Source organism: Rousettus aegyptiacus, unplaced genomic scaffold, assembly GCF_014176215.1.
Source record: "Rousettus aegyptiacus isolate mRouAeg1 unplaced genomic scaffold, mRouAeg1.p scaffold_m13_p_2, whole genome shotgun sequence".
In the NCBI taxonomy this organism is placed as follows: domain Eukaryota; kingdom Metazoa; phylum Chordata; class Mammalia; order Chiroptera; family Pteropodidae; genus Rousettus; species Rousettus aegyptiacus.
The window spans coordinates 143,454,637-143,475,872 of record NW_023416295.1 but is presented as its reverse complement, the minus strand read 5'-3'; the positions used below and the strand labels follow the sequence as shown (position 1 = coordinate 143,475,872).

The window sequence follows — 21,236 nt, the reverse complement described above, 5'->3', positions numbered from 1 at the left end:
CTTACTCACTCTTCTCTGAAAAAGGGGAAGTACCTTATCTGATTGGTGCTTTGGAAAGAAGAAATAAGAAGATGCTTAGCAGAGCCACTCCTGAGTTATTCCTGACCACAAAAAGCAGGTGAATTCTGAACTGCTCTCTTCCATACTCTAGGAGGCTGGTCCCTTTGGAAGGTGTGGGGTTGTTGTTAGGTTGAGGCAAAATATTAGCAAATACAGATCTAAAGCATGTTTTCCAGTGGACATTTTAGTTATTAAGTTGACATTTTAATCTCTGTCTAAATGACTCCTATGTCTCTCAATTGTTCCTAATTCTAGGAGACGGACATGTTTTAAGGGGCGTCCTCAAGCCCTAACACTAACAAATAACTTGAATTAGAACCATACAGGGTGTTGACTTTTCATTTTGGGCTACAGAGCTAAGTACAAGACCCAACACAGTTAGATGCTTTAGGAAACTGCATCTATCCCAGAAAAATAGTGTCTCTCCTATCATCCTCTCCCACATTCTTCCTTAGTCACTTAAAACAACGCCCATCCTTATGAAAACCTGAAAGGAAAAGCTGTACTAAAATAATATTTATTCACAGGTCACTGAAATCCTGCTCAAAATTACTCTATACATTGTAGAAGAATGAAACCTTATGTAATATGTCTGTCTTAAATTCAATCTCCCTCCAAATTAAAACTGCATTTTTCCCTTTGATATTGCTGCCATTTGGATGCTCAAAATATCATGCAAAGCAGACATGGTTTCTTGGCTCGTATTCATTGTTCAACAAATCCTCTGCATTTGTTTGAGGAAACCTGGCAGGAGTAAGAATATTTCCACACCTAGGTCAGTTCCATACTATATCTATTTGCTCTGCTGAGTGCTGTGGACACACAGACGGGTAAGACTCTTCCCATGGTCTTCTCCTTCACAATGAACACTATGTCCATTCTTTCAATTGCTTAGGTCACATTCCTTAGAGTCGTTTTTGACTCTTTTTTCTCCTATACTTCATGTTCAATTAATTAGCAAAGTCTGCTCATTTAAATTTCAGTATACATCCAGAATCCTATGACTTTCCGCCTCCCCCGTTATCAACCTGTTCCAAGTCACCTTTATTCCTCACTTAAATTATTGCAACAACCTCTTGAAATTTTTCTGTTTTCACTCTTAAGTGTACTTTCTCTATAGCAGACACAGTGGTTCTTGTAAATCATAAATCAGGTTTAACTTATTCCTATACTCCTACACTCAAAACCTTCCAGTGGCTTCCTGTCTAACTTAGGGGGAATACCAAAGACCTTAGAATGTCCTCTAAAGGCCCTACATAATCCAGCCCTCTCCCACCTCTCTGATCTAATGACCTAGTGCTACCTATCACTACACTAACTCCTCTCTAGCCACGCCAGTTCCCTTGTTGTTTCTCAAATACAGAAAGCAAGCTCCTGACTCGGGTCTTTAGCACTCACTACTCCCTCTGCCCTGAATATCTACATGGCATGTTGCCTTACCTTCCTCAGGTCTCCATCAAATATTATCCTTAATAGCCACATAGTACACAAACCCATACCATCTTTTATTCTTCTTGCCCTGCTTTTATCTGAAGAGAAGCAGCAAAGTAATTTGAAAGATCCTAAGGACCAGACTGCCTGTGTCCTAACCCCAGCTGGGGCACTGGCTAGTTCTGTTTGTGGAAACTGAGGCAAATGACTTAACTCCTCTACACTTTAGTTTTTCGTCTATAAAATGGAGACTGAAATTATACCTACGTCATACAGTTACTGTGAGGATTAAATATCTCTGTAAAGTACATCTAACATCCTGAAAATAATCCCATTACTTCTAAACATTCAACAGACATTGATTATTACATTTTTCACCACAGCATTTCCCTCTTCCTAACATATTTGTTTATTTATTGGCTTAATATCTGCTCCCCACCAGAATGCAAGCTCCATACAATGAATGAACCTTATCTTTTCATTCCATTTTGTTTTCTTTTCACTATTATATCTTCAGCAGCTAGTACAACTCTTGGCACATAGTAGTCATTCGATAATTTTTTTTTTATTATAAACTTGGGGAGGAGCTTCAGTCTATCCCCTGATATTTCTGGACAGGAATTTATTTACTTTGTAGTCACATTAAGAATCTAACTCCAAAAAACAAGAGGAGACTCAGAGAAGCATGAGAAAAGGGACCTCAAAAAACCACCTGGCTTAGCTTTGGCTTTTAATTTAACTTGATGGATGAGGCAGGTGCAATCCACAGCTAATAGGTGATATATCAAGCACCCCAACGTCCCAGACCAGTGTTCACAACACTGTTTGCTTTAATTGCCATATTTGATCTGTGTACAGTCAGATTGATTAAGTTCATTTTTAATGAAGTTGCATATAGTTAAGAATGTATAGATGACATTTTGTTTTCTCATTTATATGAGAAACCAGCTAACTTCCCAATCATTTGTTCTGGAAGCATATAGATCTAAAGTCCTCAAATTGCCAGGGGCCACAGAATACTTATAATTCTTTAGGCAAGTTTCTTGTGTCCATGTTTGTATCATGGAAACTACATTTCTGTGTTGGCAACATTAATGATGTTCTGATGATATTGTTCACAAGGATCATTCTCCCTATTAATCCTAGAGATATATTTTTTTTCTTTTTTGATTGTTCAGAAGTAAGTGGATTCTGCTATTTTCTAACCCACCAAGAGCGGCTATGAACAATTGGAATCAGCACAGCCATAACCTCTACACAGTGTCTCCCGCTTTCCACTTCCAACTTCAGGAAGTGGACCTGGTGTAGGATTCCTTAAGATCAGGCTAAACCTTAAATTCTCCTCCATCAGGTTTTTAAATGGTATGAATATGTTTCTGCATAGAAAGCCCATATGCATGTAGCTTTGTCAAACACTAGAGTACATATACATGGGGTTGTAGCAATAAATTCAGAGAAAAAAATAAAATGCTTCTTTCTAGAACTACTTTATCATTTGGGTTCTTTTAATTTAGAAATATTAAATCATAAAAATTACATTCAGTAAAGAAGAGCTGATAATAGATAAAAGCCAAAAATAAATCCTTTCAGAGTAAACCCTTTTTGTGATTCAATTTAAACCCACTTTTAGTGTTGAACTATTAACATTTTTAAGTTTGGATATAGCCACTAAATGCTTAGTATATCTGGTAAAATATATCAATTACAGTAAATTGTTTTTATCTTAAATACCCTTGAGAGTAAGATAGAAGCTGGATGACTGGGAACCAAACAAGTTCATTTCTGTGTATAGTTCCTTTGGATTATGATAAATATTCATTAACTTTCCTAATGTACCTCATTGTATTCTGCCCATGGAAACATCTGAGACAAATATGAAGTACAAACAAGCATAACACACTACAGCACTCTGTGTGTAAGACATTTCAATAAATGTACCAAAAATAACAGCAGCGAACAATACAAACAGACAAAAGATTTTCACATTAAAGTCTGTAACCTAATTCTAACCATTCATCTACCACACACTGGCTGTGTGTATTAAACTAGAGTAAAAAGCTAAATTTAGAGAAACTCAGTAGTGGACAGGTATAAATATTGGTTTTTAAAAATGTCCCTAGATTTTTTCACTCCTCTTAGTTTTGTGATACATCTGCAACAAACACTCTGATGATTGTTATTCTTGTCGCTCAGACTCCCTTCTCCATTTCCAGAATAATGTGCCTCGGTCTAATTTTTAACAGGTGGTATTTTCTCCCATACACCTTTGATTTTCTGCTACCACATACCATGCCTCATGTTTACTGCATTTACATATATCTATAAATGTATTTCTGAATGATCCAAGAAAATTCCCTTTTCTTATAGAGTTAGTGAAGTAACCAATCATTTAAAATATCATGGAAAAAATTATACCAGAATCAAAATGAAAATGATCAATAATCTTAATTTAGCTATGCAGATAGGCACTTGTTGAGGAAAGAAGGAATTCCTCTGTGAATATATCTTGAAGTCTATTTTTCTGATACTGCTTTTCCTACTTTTGTTGGTATGAGAGAACTGATTTAAAATATACAAGAAGTAGAAAGACTTTATAACTAATAGTGCTGCCTTAAAATATCATAAAAATATTCTACAAACCAGACTATTTACAAAACTAGCACTACGAATTATTTTCTCTCTTAAAATAATAAGAACTTATCACTTCATTGTTATCTCCCACATCCAGGTACAAGGAACAAGGCATTGAGGCTAGGCTGTATCATGGCTTAAAGCAGTGTTCCTATTTCTGTGTTTTTAAAAATTCACTTTATCTCTATCTAGATATTAAAAATAACTGGCCACTTAGCAAAACAAATAGTAAAATTGTGTATGCAGGGTTTACAAATACTTATTAATAGTAATGAAGCATTCCTTCAGAAAAGATACATTTTTCAATGAAGAATTTAAGTGTATATTTACCAGAATTATAAATTGCTAAAATCATATCCCAAAATAATTCTTTAATTTAATTGGCAGCAAATACAGAAACTCCAAAGATGGTATCTGAAACTTCCTGTTCTTTGAGATCGTGCTGAAACACTGCCAAAAGTGCTCTAGAATAAAACTGAATTATGCTTTTGAGAGTCAGTCCAAAGTTAAAATATATCACAAACATTAAAATTCTGTCAAATTTTCAAAATTCTCATTTCGTGTCTTCAGAACTAATCAGATCTACATAACGTTTCAATTTTATACTCAAACGTCGTTCCATGTGCTTCTCAGTGTCACTGGAGTTTTTATGCCGACCAACCACTTTCTTTCGACGTGGTGGAACTACTTTCTAAGACATGCAACAAGAGGAAAGCAAAATCCCTTTTCTATGTTTCTTTACTGGTTTAGACTGTTGTAAATAATAATGTTCAGAAATAGCTTCTGAAATCTATGTTTGTAGATGTCAGCAATCTGCTCAGTGTATTTTGGCTGCCCTCAACAAAATGAGCACGATATAAGCACGCGCGCGCGTGCACACACACACACACACACACACACACACACACACACACACACAATCTGTACATCTTATTTATGAGTAGATAAAAACCTGAAGTGGTGTCATGGGCTGAATCGTATCACCCCAAAATTCCTATGTTGAAGTCCTAATCCTCGTACCTCAGAACATAACCATATTTAGAGATTGAATCTTTAAATTATATCTTTAAATAGGTAACTGAATCAAAAAAAGGTCATTAGGGTGGGTCCTAATCTAATATGACCTGTGCCCTTTTAAGAAAAGGAAAATTGGACAAAAACATATGAACAAAGGGAAGACCATGTGAAGACACAGAGAGAAGATGGCCATTATACTCCAGGGAGAGAGCCCTGAAACAGATCCTCCCTCACAGGTCTCAGAAGGAACCAACCCTGTCAGCCTTGGTCTTGAACAATTAGACTCCAAAATGTGAACAAATAAATGTCTGTTGTTTAGCAGTCAGTGGTACTTTGTCACAGCAGCCCTAGCACACTAATATAGGTGGTATCATGTCATTCCTTTGGATCTTACCACAGTGTATGATGTCACACATGGCAGGTTCTCAATAGATGTTGGTTATCAGCTAAAACCATAGAAGTGAGGCCAGGCTTCTCTCCATAATATCCCTCTCCTGTCTAATCACGGACCTAGAGAAACACTGCTCAACACATCCAACTTCCCAACCACGCAGAATCACTATCCACCATGGCAGAGGCCTCCCTAGAGTGGGCCCTTCATCTACTCCTTAGCTTCTGGCCCAGTTCTGGAATAGTTGCCAATTTTTTTGTGAGATTCTCTTCACTCTCTAAAATAGGGGGCAGAGCAGAAATATTCAGTTTGCTCTTTCCAGTATTCCTGGCAAGAAGTAGTAAGATGGTATGCAAACATGTGAATCTCATTTCACCCTCAGAAAATGGCAGATGTATAGGAGAGCTGACTCTTGCCAACAGACTTCAGAGGAAACAGTGCTTGATCTCAACTGTGAGATGCATTCCCAACTCCTGACACAGCCTTTAGAGATAGTAAATTGTAAAAATCTCTTCTACTCTAAATATAATTTTTTACATGATTCTAGACGGAGCTGAAGAAATAACAATTTCATCACTCATCAGTGAGTTACTATATCTTCCAATTTATTAACTCTCGTTTAATAAGAGTATTCTAGCTTAAAAAAAAAAGAAAGAAAGAGAAAATGAAAATGAAAACCCAAACATCTTATGAAAACCTAAGAATGGAGCACCCTTCGCAAGATCTTATAATGAGAGCTTATAATCTGTTTTTTAAGTAAAATAAAATTAATGTTGAACAGGTAGTTTACTAAGGAAGAGGAGATCCTGTGGCATTGTGATCTAATAATCTTCCTTCAAATTCGTCACTTTCTGCGTTTGCCATCATTGGTTTAACACATAGATAACATTTTGCTAACAGATGACATTTTGCTAACAGGCCTTAAGATCATTTGTCTATGTGAAATGCTATTCATTCTTAATGTCAAAAATTATTCTATTAACTGAGCAATAATTGATACAATTTAAAATATGCCTAAGTACTGATTCCTAGAGGTAGTAGTAAAATAAATCGGGAACTACCATGCATAATAGAAATTACCCCCAAAAGCTGCCTGTCGCACTTACAGTGCTCTATATCAGCCACTTAGAGCATGGTAGAGGCCATACGAGCCCAGTAAACCTTTATCAACAGTAATTAAATAACACCCTTTGTGGAAGATGTGCTCATTGCATCACCCATTGCAGATTTTTCAATTATTTTCTCATGCAATGGAATAATTAGAAATTAGCATGCATCAAATGCTATTAGTGAACATATCAAATAGGCTATTCATAGTCCAGTTAAAAATAACAATCCAGTTAAACTTTATACTTTCAGACTAAGAAGGAATAGTTATCTACTTTGGGAGTAAGTCAATCAAGTGCATGGGAAAGTAAAGCTTAAACGTCTTCCTGAGGTGCTTTCCAATGCTGAAGTAAAAGATTTCTTTTTGTAAAATTAATGCAGAAGCATCATTCCAACAGCAATAAATTTGTGAAGAAAAGGAAAAGGAGAGAGATTCAAATGCAAACAAAAATCACAAGCTTTTAATTAAATTTAATTGTAGCCCCCACCTTTAAAATAGGAATTTTTCATAAGAAAACTCTTGTGTGATATTATGAGACAATTATTTAAAGATGGTGCTCATAAAGAATAAAAAAATCCAAAAAGAACAACTTTTATGTCAGTCAAGATTTCAAAGATTAATATTTATGAAAACAATTGGCAAACAACAGCCCAAGATCCAAGAACAAAAAATGTTGTAGCAGATGTCTTGTCAAAAGGCTACAGACTATGAGAAGTAGCATACTCTCATCCATATGTTTTCTCAGCCTTGAGAAAAGATATCCTCAATCATTTCAATTTTGGAGAACACAGAGTGCCTGTGAACGTAGTGAAGAAGAAGCCTTTTGCAAGGGAACTGTGAGCCAAGATTTCTGGTTTCATTTGGAAAGAGGTGGCATATACAGTTAAGTGGAACATGAGTAGAAAATCAGCCAAATGACTTAAATAATCTAAATAACTCAATCTGTCAAGAAGAAATTACAGAAGAAATTGGAGTGGTCATTGTTTGTTTTGGTCTGCCTGGCATCCTTTCCCCCATCTTTTGGCAACAATACTCCAATTCTCTCATAAGGAACCATCCCCCGCCTCTTCCGTGCTGTTTTGTTAGGACTGTTTGTTATGCCCTGTCTTAAACAGCTGCTCAACAGTTGAGTTTGTGACTGAAATCTCAAGTTAATAAGCAGAGGAAGGGAGCAAACTGAGCAACTGGGAAATTAGAGACGTCAGTGGTTCTGATTTGGTCAAAGGACCATCATAATTGGGGTAGCAAAACAAGCAGGCTGAATGGGAAAGAGCAAAGGTCAGCCAGTGGGGTGTTTGAATTAGCTATTATGGAGAAGCAGCAATGCCTGGTGCTGAAAACTTCCAAAGTGTTACCGCAAAAGTGGGTGATGGATGTGGAGGGGAGAAGACCAATGCAGATGCAGAGGTCAAGGGCCTGAGAGGCCGGAGTATTAGATGGATATCCCACATGGATTAAAATCACCACGATGACGGCAGGTCTAGAGGTCTGGGGGCCGAGGCACAGAATGTGAGCCAGGTTCCAAAGTTTTGGATGGATGAGAGGGAGTAACTGGGATGTTGGCAGATACCAGATACCACAGTCAGAAAGCCTTAACTTTGAAGATGCTGAGGACTTTTTAAAGAGGGCAGAGGAATCAGTCTAGAAGTAACAATAGAAAACAACAAGGACACAAAACCTCTTCACGTGGTGGATAAAAGAAAAGAGAGACTACTTAAAAGAGCTGCTGAAAAATCAGAGTGGCCTTCAGGGAGATTGAGTCTTCATTTAAAGAAAGGAGTTAGAGGGAACACAGAGAGAAGAAGAGAAGGATATAGGAGTGTTCACTGAGTGAGACTGCAGGAGGGGAAGAGTCTGGGAGATGGAGGAGGAAAGAAATGGTAGGGTCAGGGCAAGAGATACGAAATGTCATGGAGATGACAGTAGCGCTAGCGGTAGAGGAAGGGTTTGGTGTTTACATTTTGTGCATTGAATGGTAAAAGTATGGTGGAGTTGGTATTGACAGTCTCTCTCAAGAGAGGGGGCAATTGGCCTAGCAGCCAGAGGTCTTGGCTAACTCTGCCATAGAGATGAGGGACTCTCTGCCAACTTAACATATGGTACAGCCTATTCGTTGAAGGAATAAATGAATAAATGATGGCATGCACCATAATGGTAGATGGTGAGAAGCCTAATGAAAGTATCCTTCTCAAAGGTACCCCAAGTGTGAGATTATTGCTGGTTACCATTTCCCTTTGGGCAAGCACTTCCCTGATTACTATACTTTTGGCATTTTGAGAAAAAGTGAAATCAACTCATATCTGGGATGGAAATTATATAAATACATGTTTCTCAATTGATATCGTCAACATTATTCCATATATGTTGTATTAATTATAAGCATTTGATTTGATTTTAATTTCCCACATGCCCTCATTTAGATTGTTTTGTGCCGCAGATGCATTATACCAAGCTGCTATGTATGCCCATTAACACGTCATATTTGTTTTTCTTGTTCCATCAGTGCAGAAGTAGTATAGTCTATAATCTGAATTTTAATTAAAAACTCAACCAAAGGCTAGGAATAACAGAAAGAAGAGAAACCTAACAACCACACTGAGCAATTTACAAATATTCAAAATGCTGTGTGTTGTTTTGTCGTAAGTAACTGAGATTAATCCAAAAATGCTTGCAATTTTCAAGCACCAGATGAAATGTGTAGAAACCGAGACTACCCTGAAGAAATTAGTAAATGGTAAATGTTCAAAATCATAAATGCAAGAAAAGATGTCTTAAGGTGGTTTGTGTTATTTTAAACAAGAAAACCATTTTCCTCTAACAGCCAAGGGTGACATTCCCCCAGGTTTGTAAGCTGATATGAGAATATAATGAAAGACAGTCTCATGTGGTGATTGTAAACATGAGCTCTGGAGCCAGATAGCCTGAGTTTTCATCCTGGCTCCACAAGTCTTTATTTTTTAATTTTTTTTTATTTTTGGCTGTGTAACCTTGGGAAAGTTCCATAACCTTTCTGTGCTGCAGTTTCCTGAATGTGCTGTTATGAGGGTTAGCTGTTACTATTATTTAGTGCATGCATATATACCTGAAAGTGGATGAGAACACATTTCCCTTTTGTATTTTTATTTTTTAAAAGATTTCTTGAAACTCAGGTTTTTAGAGTTAGTAAAAGGAGTAAAAATCTAAAAAAGGTAGTTTTAAAGGTTAAAATCAAATTTAAATTATCATTTATTTTACCTAGCATTATTTAATTCATTACCATGTGGAGAAGGATCATATATAGAGTAGAATCAAAAAACTTTCATTTATATCCCTGCAAATCACATGATTCTTACTAGATCATTTTATCCTATGGGCCTCAGTCTTTTTATCTATAAAGTGGATAAAACAGACTTTCCTGCCTCAGAAAGTTATTACGAACATCCAAGTGTACACACACATATCATTGCTTTGCAAAGAGCTTCCCAAGAGATGTACTATCAACGATACTTAAACAACAACAATGTGACTTTAGTGCCTCATTTACTAGGTTGTATAGCTCCTCTTTGAGGACCAGTCCAGAGAGTAGTACAGAAATGAATGTATCTGACAGAAAAAAGTGAAACGTATCAGGCCCTATCTGTTTCACACCTTTATATCCCCTTTCTTCCTTACAATGGTAATGGCACAGAGCAATTCCAAACACCAATTTTGTCCTGTGGCAGGAAATCCTCATGCTGCTTCAGATCAATCAGTAGTGGACTCTGCACCTAGTTATTCTGACAAACTGTGTCCCAGTTCAGATGACTGGGCCTCAGTCTCTCTCTAGAGCCCCAGTTTCTCCCATGTTCTTCTGGTTTTAATAGTGGGCTTTTTCTGCTTCTTTTGTGGCTTGAGTCTCTTGCTTGTTCTTCCAGGTCCCTTCTCAGGGGCGGGAACACTTCCTGGAAGAGAAGCCAGGTCATCTTTCCTGTGCTCCAGCTTCCCTTGGCTGAGTTCCCCCTGTTACTATGTCTGGGGATACCTCATTCCTTCCCCCTTTTGCTTTCCACACCAGATAGCAAGCAAAGACAACACAGTGCATTGGACTTGGTGTTTCCTGCAAGATAATCTCCTTCCACAGCCCCCTATGCTGTAGCTCTCTCTGCTGCTGGCCAAAGTTTGCAGGTGTGCTGAGTATCAAGAAACCTACCATTACTAAGTCACAAAGAGGTGCACAGTAGATACTTTGAAGTGATACTTCTAAAATCTACTTCTTGGATATGACTAGTGAAGGTCAATGAGTTATACTTACAGAGAGCCAATAACATTTATTTCTACTATGTAAATAAGTAGGTCAGTCTGCAAACATTTATTGAGCAATGACTGTGTGCAAGGCGCAATGCTAGACATGGGGAGTACTGCAATGAATAAGATCGCCAGTCTCTGCCCTCAATAGTACATCGTGGCACTTGGAGTGTGATTAGAGAGACATACAGTAGAGCTATACCCTCATGGTATCTCAGCACTGAAAGGCCTTCTGGGTACTTTATCCTACACATCAGATCTATCCTCAAAGAGTTTCTAATTTACTTAAAATATCAACAAACACCAAAGAAAATCTTCATAAGGCATGATGTTAAAATGTTTACACTAATAAGGCAGATACAATTTTATAAGCTGAATTGATACAAACTAGTATAATATGAAGTTAAAAGAAACTAATCATAAAATGCTTCCTGAAAAAGAGTTAAAGTCAGATTTAGATGGAAATAATTAATATGATAGTTAACATATTAATTTTAATGTTTTTATCTTTTTTGTGTTCTTTTTCTTCTTTCTTTTTTTTCCCCTTTTTATGTTATCCAAGTTTATTTTCTAATCACGTATCATTTTTCACCTTAATCAACTACCAAATGTGTTATACTAACTAGAGGCAATGAATGGTTGGCTAAATTTTGAGTACTGGTAATATTTTCATCATGACCATTTTGTCTTTGATCTCTACAGAACTACAGCATATTTCAAAAACTGTTGAGGCACTGATATTATATCAGATTTTAAAAAGGGAAAGCAAAGGCAAGGTATAATTAAGAATTTTATATTTTTTTATAATAATGAGGTTACAATGATTTTAATAAATCTGGTAAACTTATCATTTTTACATCCTAGCAAGTGACCAATTTAGCCCATCAAGTGAAGAATAAATTTCTAAAAGTAATGCTGCTTTTGTACCCACTTTTAATAATCAGAATTTTTTCTCCCAGATGAAAACATAAAATAAAAATTCCAAGAGGAAAAGTATGCTAATCATGTTTTAAAAACAGATCTCTTACTGTAAATAGACATCAACATATTTTCATATTTCCAACCATTTAGTCAAAACAACACATGCTCGCACACATACTCACACATTCACAATATAGGAATGATTAAGATGGTACAACATGTTTGTAACATCGCTTACTGTATTTGGTTTAAAACAACATTAGAACATTACCAAAAAAAAATCATTCACATCTAAAATATATTTAATAGGAAATTCTACAAAATGCTGCTGATCCTAAAACTGAAATTTATTTTCCCTAAGCTGATGCTAAAGCTGAAATTTATTTTCCCTTTGCAAAATAGTTATCATCAAATTCTTAAGCTCCAGTGCACTCTGTGTAGCAATTCTACTTAAATTTGTTTATTTGCCTCCTAGAAAGTGAAATGACTATATGCACTGAAGGTGAATGATTCTGCAAGACTCTTCCGGTAAGAAGAGCTTGACACAATTTACAAATTCACAACAGTGCGATTCCTGCTGGGACTGACAGTTCTGCATATTCGATGTAGGAGTTAAGTTTCTTGGTATAATTCTAATATTCTTTTTGCTGCTCCTCAAAATCAGAAATAAAAGATTAGTTACAAAGATTTTCTTTTTTCTTGCCGAGGAAAAGAATAAATTCTTGTTAACTCAGCTGACAGTATATTTTAGAGTTAAAAAAAAAGGGAGGGGGAAGAATATCTTAAAAATAACTTGTCATCATTTCTTAAAGATCTCTATTCCATATCACTCCAGATACTAACTTTCAAATCAAGAAGCCACTGCCTGCCATCATTGTTCAATGTGTAAATACCACTTACCTCACCTGGGCATTTGTAAAGATCACAGCTCTCAGTTAGATGTTTGCTGAATGCCACATTCCCACAAGGGGCTGCCTATGATGGTTGTCTTATAAAGTATTGTTCAGAACTTTTATATCTAATATTCATGCTACTAACAACCTAGATCATGTTACAGGGTGGGGTTTGGGGAGCTCTGATATTGATCTGGAGGTCTGTAACAATAAATCTTTAAAATTCCCTGCATCATATTGTTCCCAAATCAGCTTGCTCTAAAATCTTCAGGCCTTTCCTAAGAAGCTCACTGAATATATGGTTTATGTCTTTTAGTACACACAAATGCAAATTTTATCAAGGATAAAATTAAAGAACTTTTTATCGTACGTAGTTGAAGATGTGAGATAATAGAAAAGTTGTGATTATGTTATATAAAACTAGCATGGCTCTAACATGCTAGTTAAGAGTATAAGCTCAGAAGCCAAAATGTTTGGGTTGGAATACGAACACCTTTTAGAAGTATGACTTTAAACTATACCTCAGTTCCCTCAGAGTACAAAGGAGATAATAATACTACCTATAACATAAGGTTGAAGATTAAATATGATAATACATATAAAAGATCAGGAACAGTATCTGATATACAGTAAGCTGTCAATAAATGTTAACTAATATTACTTTATAAAAAATATAAAAAACTTTAGAAAATAAAAAAAGTAAAAAACCAAAAACCAAAAAACAAAAAAGCAATACTTAAAACCTCAACATAGCTATTATAGAGGTAGTTTCCAGACCTCTCTGCAATAGTATTCCAAGGATATATGGCATTTTAAAGCTGAACATTTTAAAAGTATTGAACTTGACTAAACATCTTTGTTGTTTTGTATATTATATGTATGTCAGTGTAACTTAAGAGTAGATAGGAACTATCTTTATCTTCTATCTTTTCCCATTCTCAAGTAAAAACTACAAATTTTATATATTTAATGATCAGAACTCACAGACATCTTTGCTATTTACGATGTTTTCTCAATTTTATGAGAGAAATAATTTGTAATGTTCTATAAATGAAGCTTAATGAAAATGTATGTATACCATAGAGTATAAGATGAGGAAAATTGACCCCCCAAATCTTTAAAACCACACCAATCCTCTGAACACAGTCCTTCTTATACTCTGCCTCCCCCATCAGCTCACCTCTATTCAATCCACAGAGTTCTTTTTATCCCCATTACCACCTCCAGTAAACTCTTACTGAGATCTGTACCCAGAATATCTTTAAATCCATAAAACAAAGATGTGGTGCAATGATGCAGCTACTCTGTTCAACAGCACATTTGTCCTATCAGGTGTTTCTTTTTTATGTGCTAAAGAGGTTATGGAGATACGAGTAGAACAACCTGGTTTTAAGGATTGAGAACATTAGAAATCATACTATCCTAAAATCATTTTAAAACATGCCTCCTCGTCTCTTTAACCTCCTCAAATTTTCCAACATATTTATTTTTAGGTGCAAATAAATATGCCTGTTGTTGTTACGATAAAAGCCTTTTAAATATGACCAATCCCAAAGGAATACTGAGCTTTCATGGTTGTTAGAGTTTTATTCTTTGTAAGTTTTTGCTTTTCTATCAGAATTGATTAAACAAATACATAAAATTTTTATAAAATCCAAGTAACTTTCTTCCTTAAAGACTTTCTATATATAACTTTCATGTTTTATCCTTCAATAAATATAAGTACTATAACTTATACTATAACAGATAGTATATATATGATCACTAAATGACTTCACATACAGGTACGCATAACAGAAATTTACATTTTTCTTTACTTATGTTACTATGTTGAGAATCTTCAAGATATTGCCCACCCACTTATCTCTTGACTTTTTGGCACAAACTAAGAAACATGAAACAAGAAAAAATATTAAATAAAAATAAAATCAATTTAGGAATTGTAATCAAAGGTATTATAAATTATAAATGTTTATAAAATAATTACTATCAGATAAAATGGAGTTACATGATTTTCCTTAATATATAATAAAGAGAAGGCTAACAAAATCAGAACACTGGGCTCTGAAAGATGGAATTTGCTTTAAAGGACATCTGGTTCAACTATGAAGCAAATTTACGCTTCATTGCTATATATTTTTAAAAAATTGTAACAGCTACACACACACACACACACACACACGCACACACACCCTTTGGTATCGGAGACCAAAGAAACAAAAATGAGAAAGAGATTTTCTTTTAAGCGGACATTTTAAATTTAAGTAAATGGAGTCTTAAATGTAATATTAGGATAGCTAATGTAAAAAATTCTGGTGTGTTTTTCATTTTGCTTTAATTTTGAGAGCTCTCTTTGCAATGCTTCAATGCACAGATATTAGAAATACGGTTGAATAGGTATTAGACAAGCAGGTATTAGGTAATCTATGTGATTTAATGCAATTCACTTCTCTGAGTCTCCACATTACAAATGTGGAGCTAACACTGTCTGCTGTGCATACTTCCTGGAATTGTTATTGAAAGGTAGCAAAATATTTTAAAATACTTTAAAACAAATAAATGTTATAAATTTAAAGCATTTTGTTATGTTCATTCACATTTAAACTGCCCTTCATAGTCATCTTAATCAGCCACAGGTAAACTCTTCATGTATATTGTACACATCTTTTCTCACTGTCAGTAAAGAGGATCACTGTGATAGATTGGAGAATGGCCCTCCCAAAGACATGTATGCCCTAGCCACCAGAACCTGTAATGTTAGCTCGCATGGCAAAAGGGACTTTACAGGTGATTAAGAATCTTGAAATGGAGAGATTATCTTGGATTACCCAGGTATGCACAACGGAATCACAAATGTCCTAATAAGAAAAAGGGATGCAGGAGAGTCAGAGTAAGAGAAAGAGATGCAATGTTGAAATGTATGTGTGCACACATGCATGTGCACAGGGCGGGCAAGGTGGACATTGCTACATTACTGCCTTTGCAGATGGAGAATGGGGTCACAAGCCAAGGAATGCAGGTAGACTCTAGACACTAGAAAAGGCGCGCGCACATGCGCGCGCACACACACACACACACACACACACACACACACAAAACTCTCCTCTAAAGTCTCCAGAAATAATGCACTCCTGCCAACACCTTGATTTTAAGCTCTTGACCTCCAAAACTCTAAGGTAATAAATTTGTGTGGTTTTAAATCACTAAGTTTTTTGGTAAACAGGAAACTAATACAACCACATGAAAGTACAGCCAAGTATTTTCCCACTACTGATCATCGTTTTTCTTTTTTTTTTCTTTCTGAGAGCACATGAGTTATAAAGTAATAGCTTTGACCAGTTTCTGAATGTGTTAATGTGTTATACCCAGCGCCTTTTTACCCAAGCTGATGAGCCACTTAATAGCTGCCCTCCACTGTCACAGGTAACTGAGCACCAACCATTTAAGAAGGCCCAACTGATGACATGCAGAGATCACTTAGTCCTGTCGGTATTTCAATCATTCTAGGTCTCATATGCTCTTCTTTAAAATTCCCTGGGGAAAGTCTTCTACTTCCACTGGTAGAAATGCTTCTCATTTCAAAACACTTAAAATTAAAAAGTTATCTAAGGTCTGGAATTCTTTCAGATATCCTTTTTTTTTTTCTTATTCTGTCCTTAGTAGACAAATTAAGAAATTATACTCATAAGTCTTTTTCAGACTCTTCTTACTTAAATGACTACATTTCCACATTCTTTAATATTTCTTAGAGGTTTTCTAAACCTTTATCCATTTTTGGATGTTATATTCTATCTTATATTCTGTCTACCTATGACAGAATTTTTGGAACCCAAAATATGCTAAAGTACACTAATAAAATACACTAATATTTCTTAATAGCGATATACAACATTGTTAAGTTGACTGTGATCTACAAAATAATATTAGCAAAGAGGAAGGCATTACAATTTAGTTGCTGGGCAAATTACATAACTTCTCTGGGTCTGAATGACATCATTTATAAAACAAGAAGCTTGGAATAAATACCCCTAAACAGCCTAAAGTATCACAAAAGAGAGGCACACAGACTTTTGGTAATTCTATTGAGAAAGTAATCACCATTGACTAGAATAGTTGACATATACTATCCATTAACTATCCACAAAGATAACACTAGGGGAATAGAAGCTTGCTTGAATTTTAGCAATCCATGATTCCAGATGTAGGGCGGTTCAGTGCAGAAAAAGCCTGAGGGACTTTTCAGATACACTGAGTAACACAGATTTCTGGAGGCTAATAGATGAGGAGGGTGGGGAGGAGGGAATCACAGGAGACATAATGGAGGACCTGAGCACCAAGGCAGTAGAGAGTCCCTGAAGGTTTCTGACATGCTCTCATGATCTCTGTAGACTACTACAAGAGTCCACTAGCATATGAATTGTACCCCATGGTGGCCCTTAGCAGCTATGTAATCCATCTCTTTATCTTCTCTGCCCAGCACAATAACCAGCATTTAATAGTACCTCACAATATACGTGTTAGATGACTGAATGAATGACCCCAACCAGCCTTTCTCAACTTAACTTTTCCCTGAGGGCTATGTTCTGGTGGTGCCACTCACATCTTATTTTATGTGAATGGTGCCCCTTGGAGTTATGAAAACAACAGTCCTGCCTCCCTTCGAGGGGATCTCAGGGAACAGGACTGCTGTAGATTTCCAGACAAGAGATTATGAAAGCCTACACTAGTGACAGCAGTGGGAATGGAAAGGAGAAACCAATGCCAGCATAATTTAAGTTAAGGTGGTTTGGGAGCTATATACTCTTAACCAGTCAAAGTAAAATCTTACTTGATTTTTTTTCGATTTTTCTTTAGAGTAATTCAATAATAACCTGTTACATTAAATTGGAATGCTTATCAGTTATCTCCCATTAAGCAGAAGTTACTGTTATCATAAACCTCATGCATCTGTCAAAAATTTATATTGACCCCATTTTTCTCTTTTATGATCTAGTACTTCAGTCAAAAATAAATTACAGCAATATTTTAAGGAATCAGAAGAAGACAACAAAAAGTCCCAAGGAACACTGCCATTTTTAAAAGCATACCATATACATAAACTTATAAATATTTTTCTTGAGTCCTATGCCACCGAAACAATTGTTAAAATTGGCAATGACCACCTTGATTTTAATAATTTGTTTTCTAAATATAGTTTAAGTGATAAAGAGAAATAATGTAAAGCAAAAGTCATTTTGGTTACTGAATCAAACATGTAATTCAAACAGAGTATTTTAAAACTTTCCCCTTTCTATTAACATTCATGACTGCACTTCTTTTCTACAAGAATACATTTTTTAAAAAAAGAAAACCCTGCCACTACGATCTTTTTGGAATTTGACAGCAAATACATAAATTAACAAGTAAAATAAAATCCTTCTAATTTTAAACATATCAGATGATTAGTATTTATAGAAACAGACCAAGAAGTTATTAAGGAGCATGGAACAAATCTGTATGATAACAAACATAAAAGTAAAGATAGCTAGCTGGAAAAAAAAAAACTATACTAGATTTATATTTTACATTTAAGTGTATCACCTTGGGTATTCAACCTGCTCCTAGCTATCTCTTAATGAGCACCTGAGCTGTCATTTTTAATAACAGACTGACAATTATTATCTATAAGTTGATATTCCCTGAAAATCATTTGTGCAGTTCTTAAATTAATATAGTTAAGAATAGAAACACTATCTTATTTATTTTTTAATATTATTTTATAATAATTGGAAAAATATTATAAAAAATTACATGAACATATATTTATAATAAAAATCAACATATGTCAAAATGCATAGACCATTTTAATATGCAAAACTTGAAATAAAATCTTAATAATGAATCTCGGTTGCTCATTGTTCAAAAAGGTTGTTTGGTCCATTGAAGCTATATGAGAAAAATATACAAGTTCAAGAAAGAACATAATAAAAATGAATAAACAAAATACTTGGGCCATTTTAACCTTAGTTATTTCTCGGTTGAAAACAGATGTGAGAGATAACACAAAAATTCAAATTATCTAATACATCTAAGTACGTACACAGTTAATATGAAACACAAGTAATTACATAATAACCTACTGCAATTCATTGGTTATAGCATTCTAGAAATTCTACTTTATTTTCAAATACTAAAATTTTCTTAAATACCTCTTCCACAAAGCTGTCTTTCTTCTCTAGCATTTCTCGTAAAGTCTGAAGGATTTTAATGCATAGTTTTTCTTCTTTCTCCATTAGTTTCTTTGTATGATTAATCAACCTTAAAGCAAAACATTAAATCTTAAATAGGACAGTGATTTCTCTTCAAACTATATACTAACATCATATACTAGAGGGGAAAAAATCACACTATTATTTGAGAATATGAAGTAAACAAGATAGAAATCTGTTTTTAAAAGTTTTAAAATTACATTTCAGTTTACATACTTTGTATTATAAAACATCCTTTGTTTCACAGGCAATATATCTCAGTGCTTCTAATTTTATTCAGGTAGCACACTTTCAGTGGGACACAATACTCTTTGAAACACAATGAAATAATGATTATCTTACTAGTAGAAAAATATGAATGTTTGCAGTATGTTACATTTATTCAGTTATATTATATTATTTTCTTTGTACTATGTTACATTAATTATATAGTAGAAGTAGCAGTACATGATTTGCAACTTAGCATAATGGGCTGCTTTCTAGTTTGCATTAATAATAATGTGCTATTTTTCACTGCTATAGCTTGGTACAAACAAGCAGTTTTTGTGAGTAGAAACAAAACAAACACAACAAAAAGTAACATTAGGACATCTTATTTTTGATATAATTTACACAAAAACTCAAATTTTATAGTGGCAACCTTTGCACTGTCAGGAGAAAAGTTTGAGGGTAACTGTTACATAGCATCCCAAAAACTAAAATTCAAATAAAATGTTCATCTTCAGAATTTGTAGCTTAGCACAGATAGCTCTTAAAAAGCTGGTTCTCAAAACAACCCTGTGAGATATTCTTCATGGAAAACTAAAATGATGTAGCATATAATGGAATTGTCTGATTTCAGTGACATAACATAGTACTGTGCTACTAAACCTGAGGAAAAGTGAGTTCTCACTAGCCAACGACTACTAATGGCTTCCCAAGTGTCAGGGTGAGGACTTCCCATGGATTCTCTTAATTCATCCTCACAAGCCAATGCTACAGGTTCTATTATCAGGCTAATTTTACTAATGAGAAAACAGAGGTCTAGAGAGATAAAGCAACCTGCCTCTGGTTACACAATTATAAAGTGGTGGCATCTGGAAATAGCCCCAGGTCCACCTAACTTCAAAGCCAAAATTCTGAAGCACCACTCTGTGGCGACATAACACAGTTCACTGATCTCTTGGGTCTCAGAGTTACTATGAAGAGAGCCCCGACAACACTAGGTTGCACACAGCCACCTCTTACATGATGCGGTAAGTGCTATAACAGAGGTATTGGCAATGCCATAAACTAGATAAAGAAACTATTACGTTCTTTTGGAGGAGTTGCCTAGGGCAGATAGAGAAGGTTCCAGTGAAGACATGACATTTAACTATGAAGAGTTCATCTGGCAAGAAGACTAGAGAAAGAAGGCATCCCTGTAAAGGGAACGGTATGCACCAAGGGCAGAGGCAGAGAGCTAACCATCATGTCCAGAAAATGATAAGGACGCCAACTGGCAGCTGATACTTAAAGACATGGAAGAGGAAAGAAGAGATGTGGTCTGAAAAGAATTGAAAATTGGTGTAGCCACTATGAAAAACAATATGGAGGTCTCTCAAAAAATTGGAAATAGAACTATCGTATAGCCCAGAGATTCCACTTCTGGGCATTTATCCAAAGAAAATGAAAACTCTAATTCAAAAAATATATGCACCCTATGTTCACTGCAGCATTATACACAATATCTAAGATATTGAAGCAACATAGGTGTTCATCGACAGATGAATGGATAAAGTAATAATGGAATATTACTCAGCCATAAAATTTCGATTGAATTGAATTAAATATTTTAAAGCATTTTTTTAACATGTATTTTAGACCTTTCCCATACTCCGTGGACTGTCCTTATGTGCCCGCAGAGTAAAAAGCAGAAATGTTAGAGGCCACCTCAGCTTAGCGACACGAGCAGGATCTCAGACCGCGCCCGCTTACAGGATCTCAGACCGCGCCCGCTTACAGGATCTCAGACCGCGCCCGCTTACAGGATCTCAGACCGCGCCCGCTTACAGGATCTCAGCCCGCGCCCGCTTACTTGGACATGAAAGCCCCGCATCGTATTCTTGCGTCGCTCCCCTCAGGGAACAGTAGCTCTGGGCTGTACAACACATCGACCAACACTGAGAACTCAGCCTGCATCATCGGGCTGAACTGCTGCTCCAGGGAGGCCACCACGTCCTGAGGAATAAAGCACAAGACAACCCATGAGAAGACTCCAGTCAGATTTCATCCTTTGAAGAGATGACAAGCCT

General features: G+C 35.6%; 1 protein-coding gene across 4 annotated transcripts in view; it reads right to left on the bottom strand.

The window, feature by feature from the left end:
* The window catches only part of ITPR2 (inositol 1,4,5-trisphosphate receptor type 2), a 405,483-nt gene that overhangs the window by 159,673 nt on the left and 224,574 nt on the right, over positions 1-21,236 (bottom strand). For all 4 annotated transcript variants that reach the window (XR_004955694.1, XM_016119206.2, XM_016119205.2 and 1 more), the window contains 2 exons: positions 21,020-21,162; positions 18,904-19,012 (listed from right to left, as the gene is read on the bottom strand). Coding sequence is in view for 3 of the 4 variants with exons in the window: in XM_016119206.2 (XP_015974692.2) it covers positions 18,904-19,012; positions 21,020-21,162 (252 nt within the window). In the remaining variant the exon portion in view is untranslated. The remainder of the gene's footprint in view (positions 1-18,903; positions 19,013-21,019; positions 21,163-21,236) is intronic.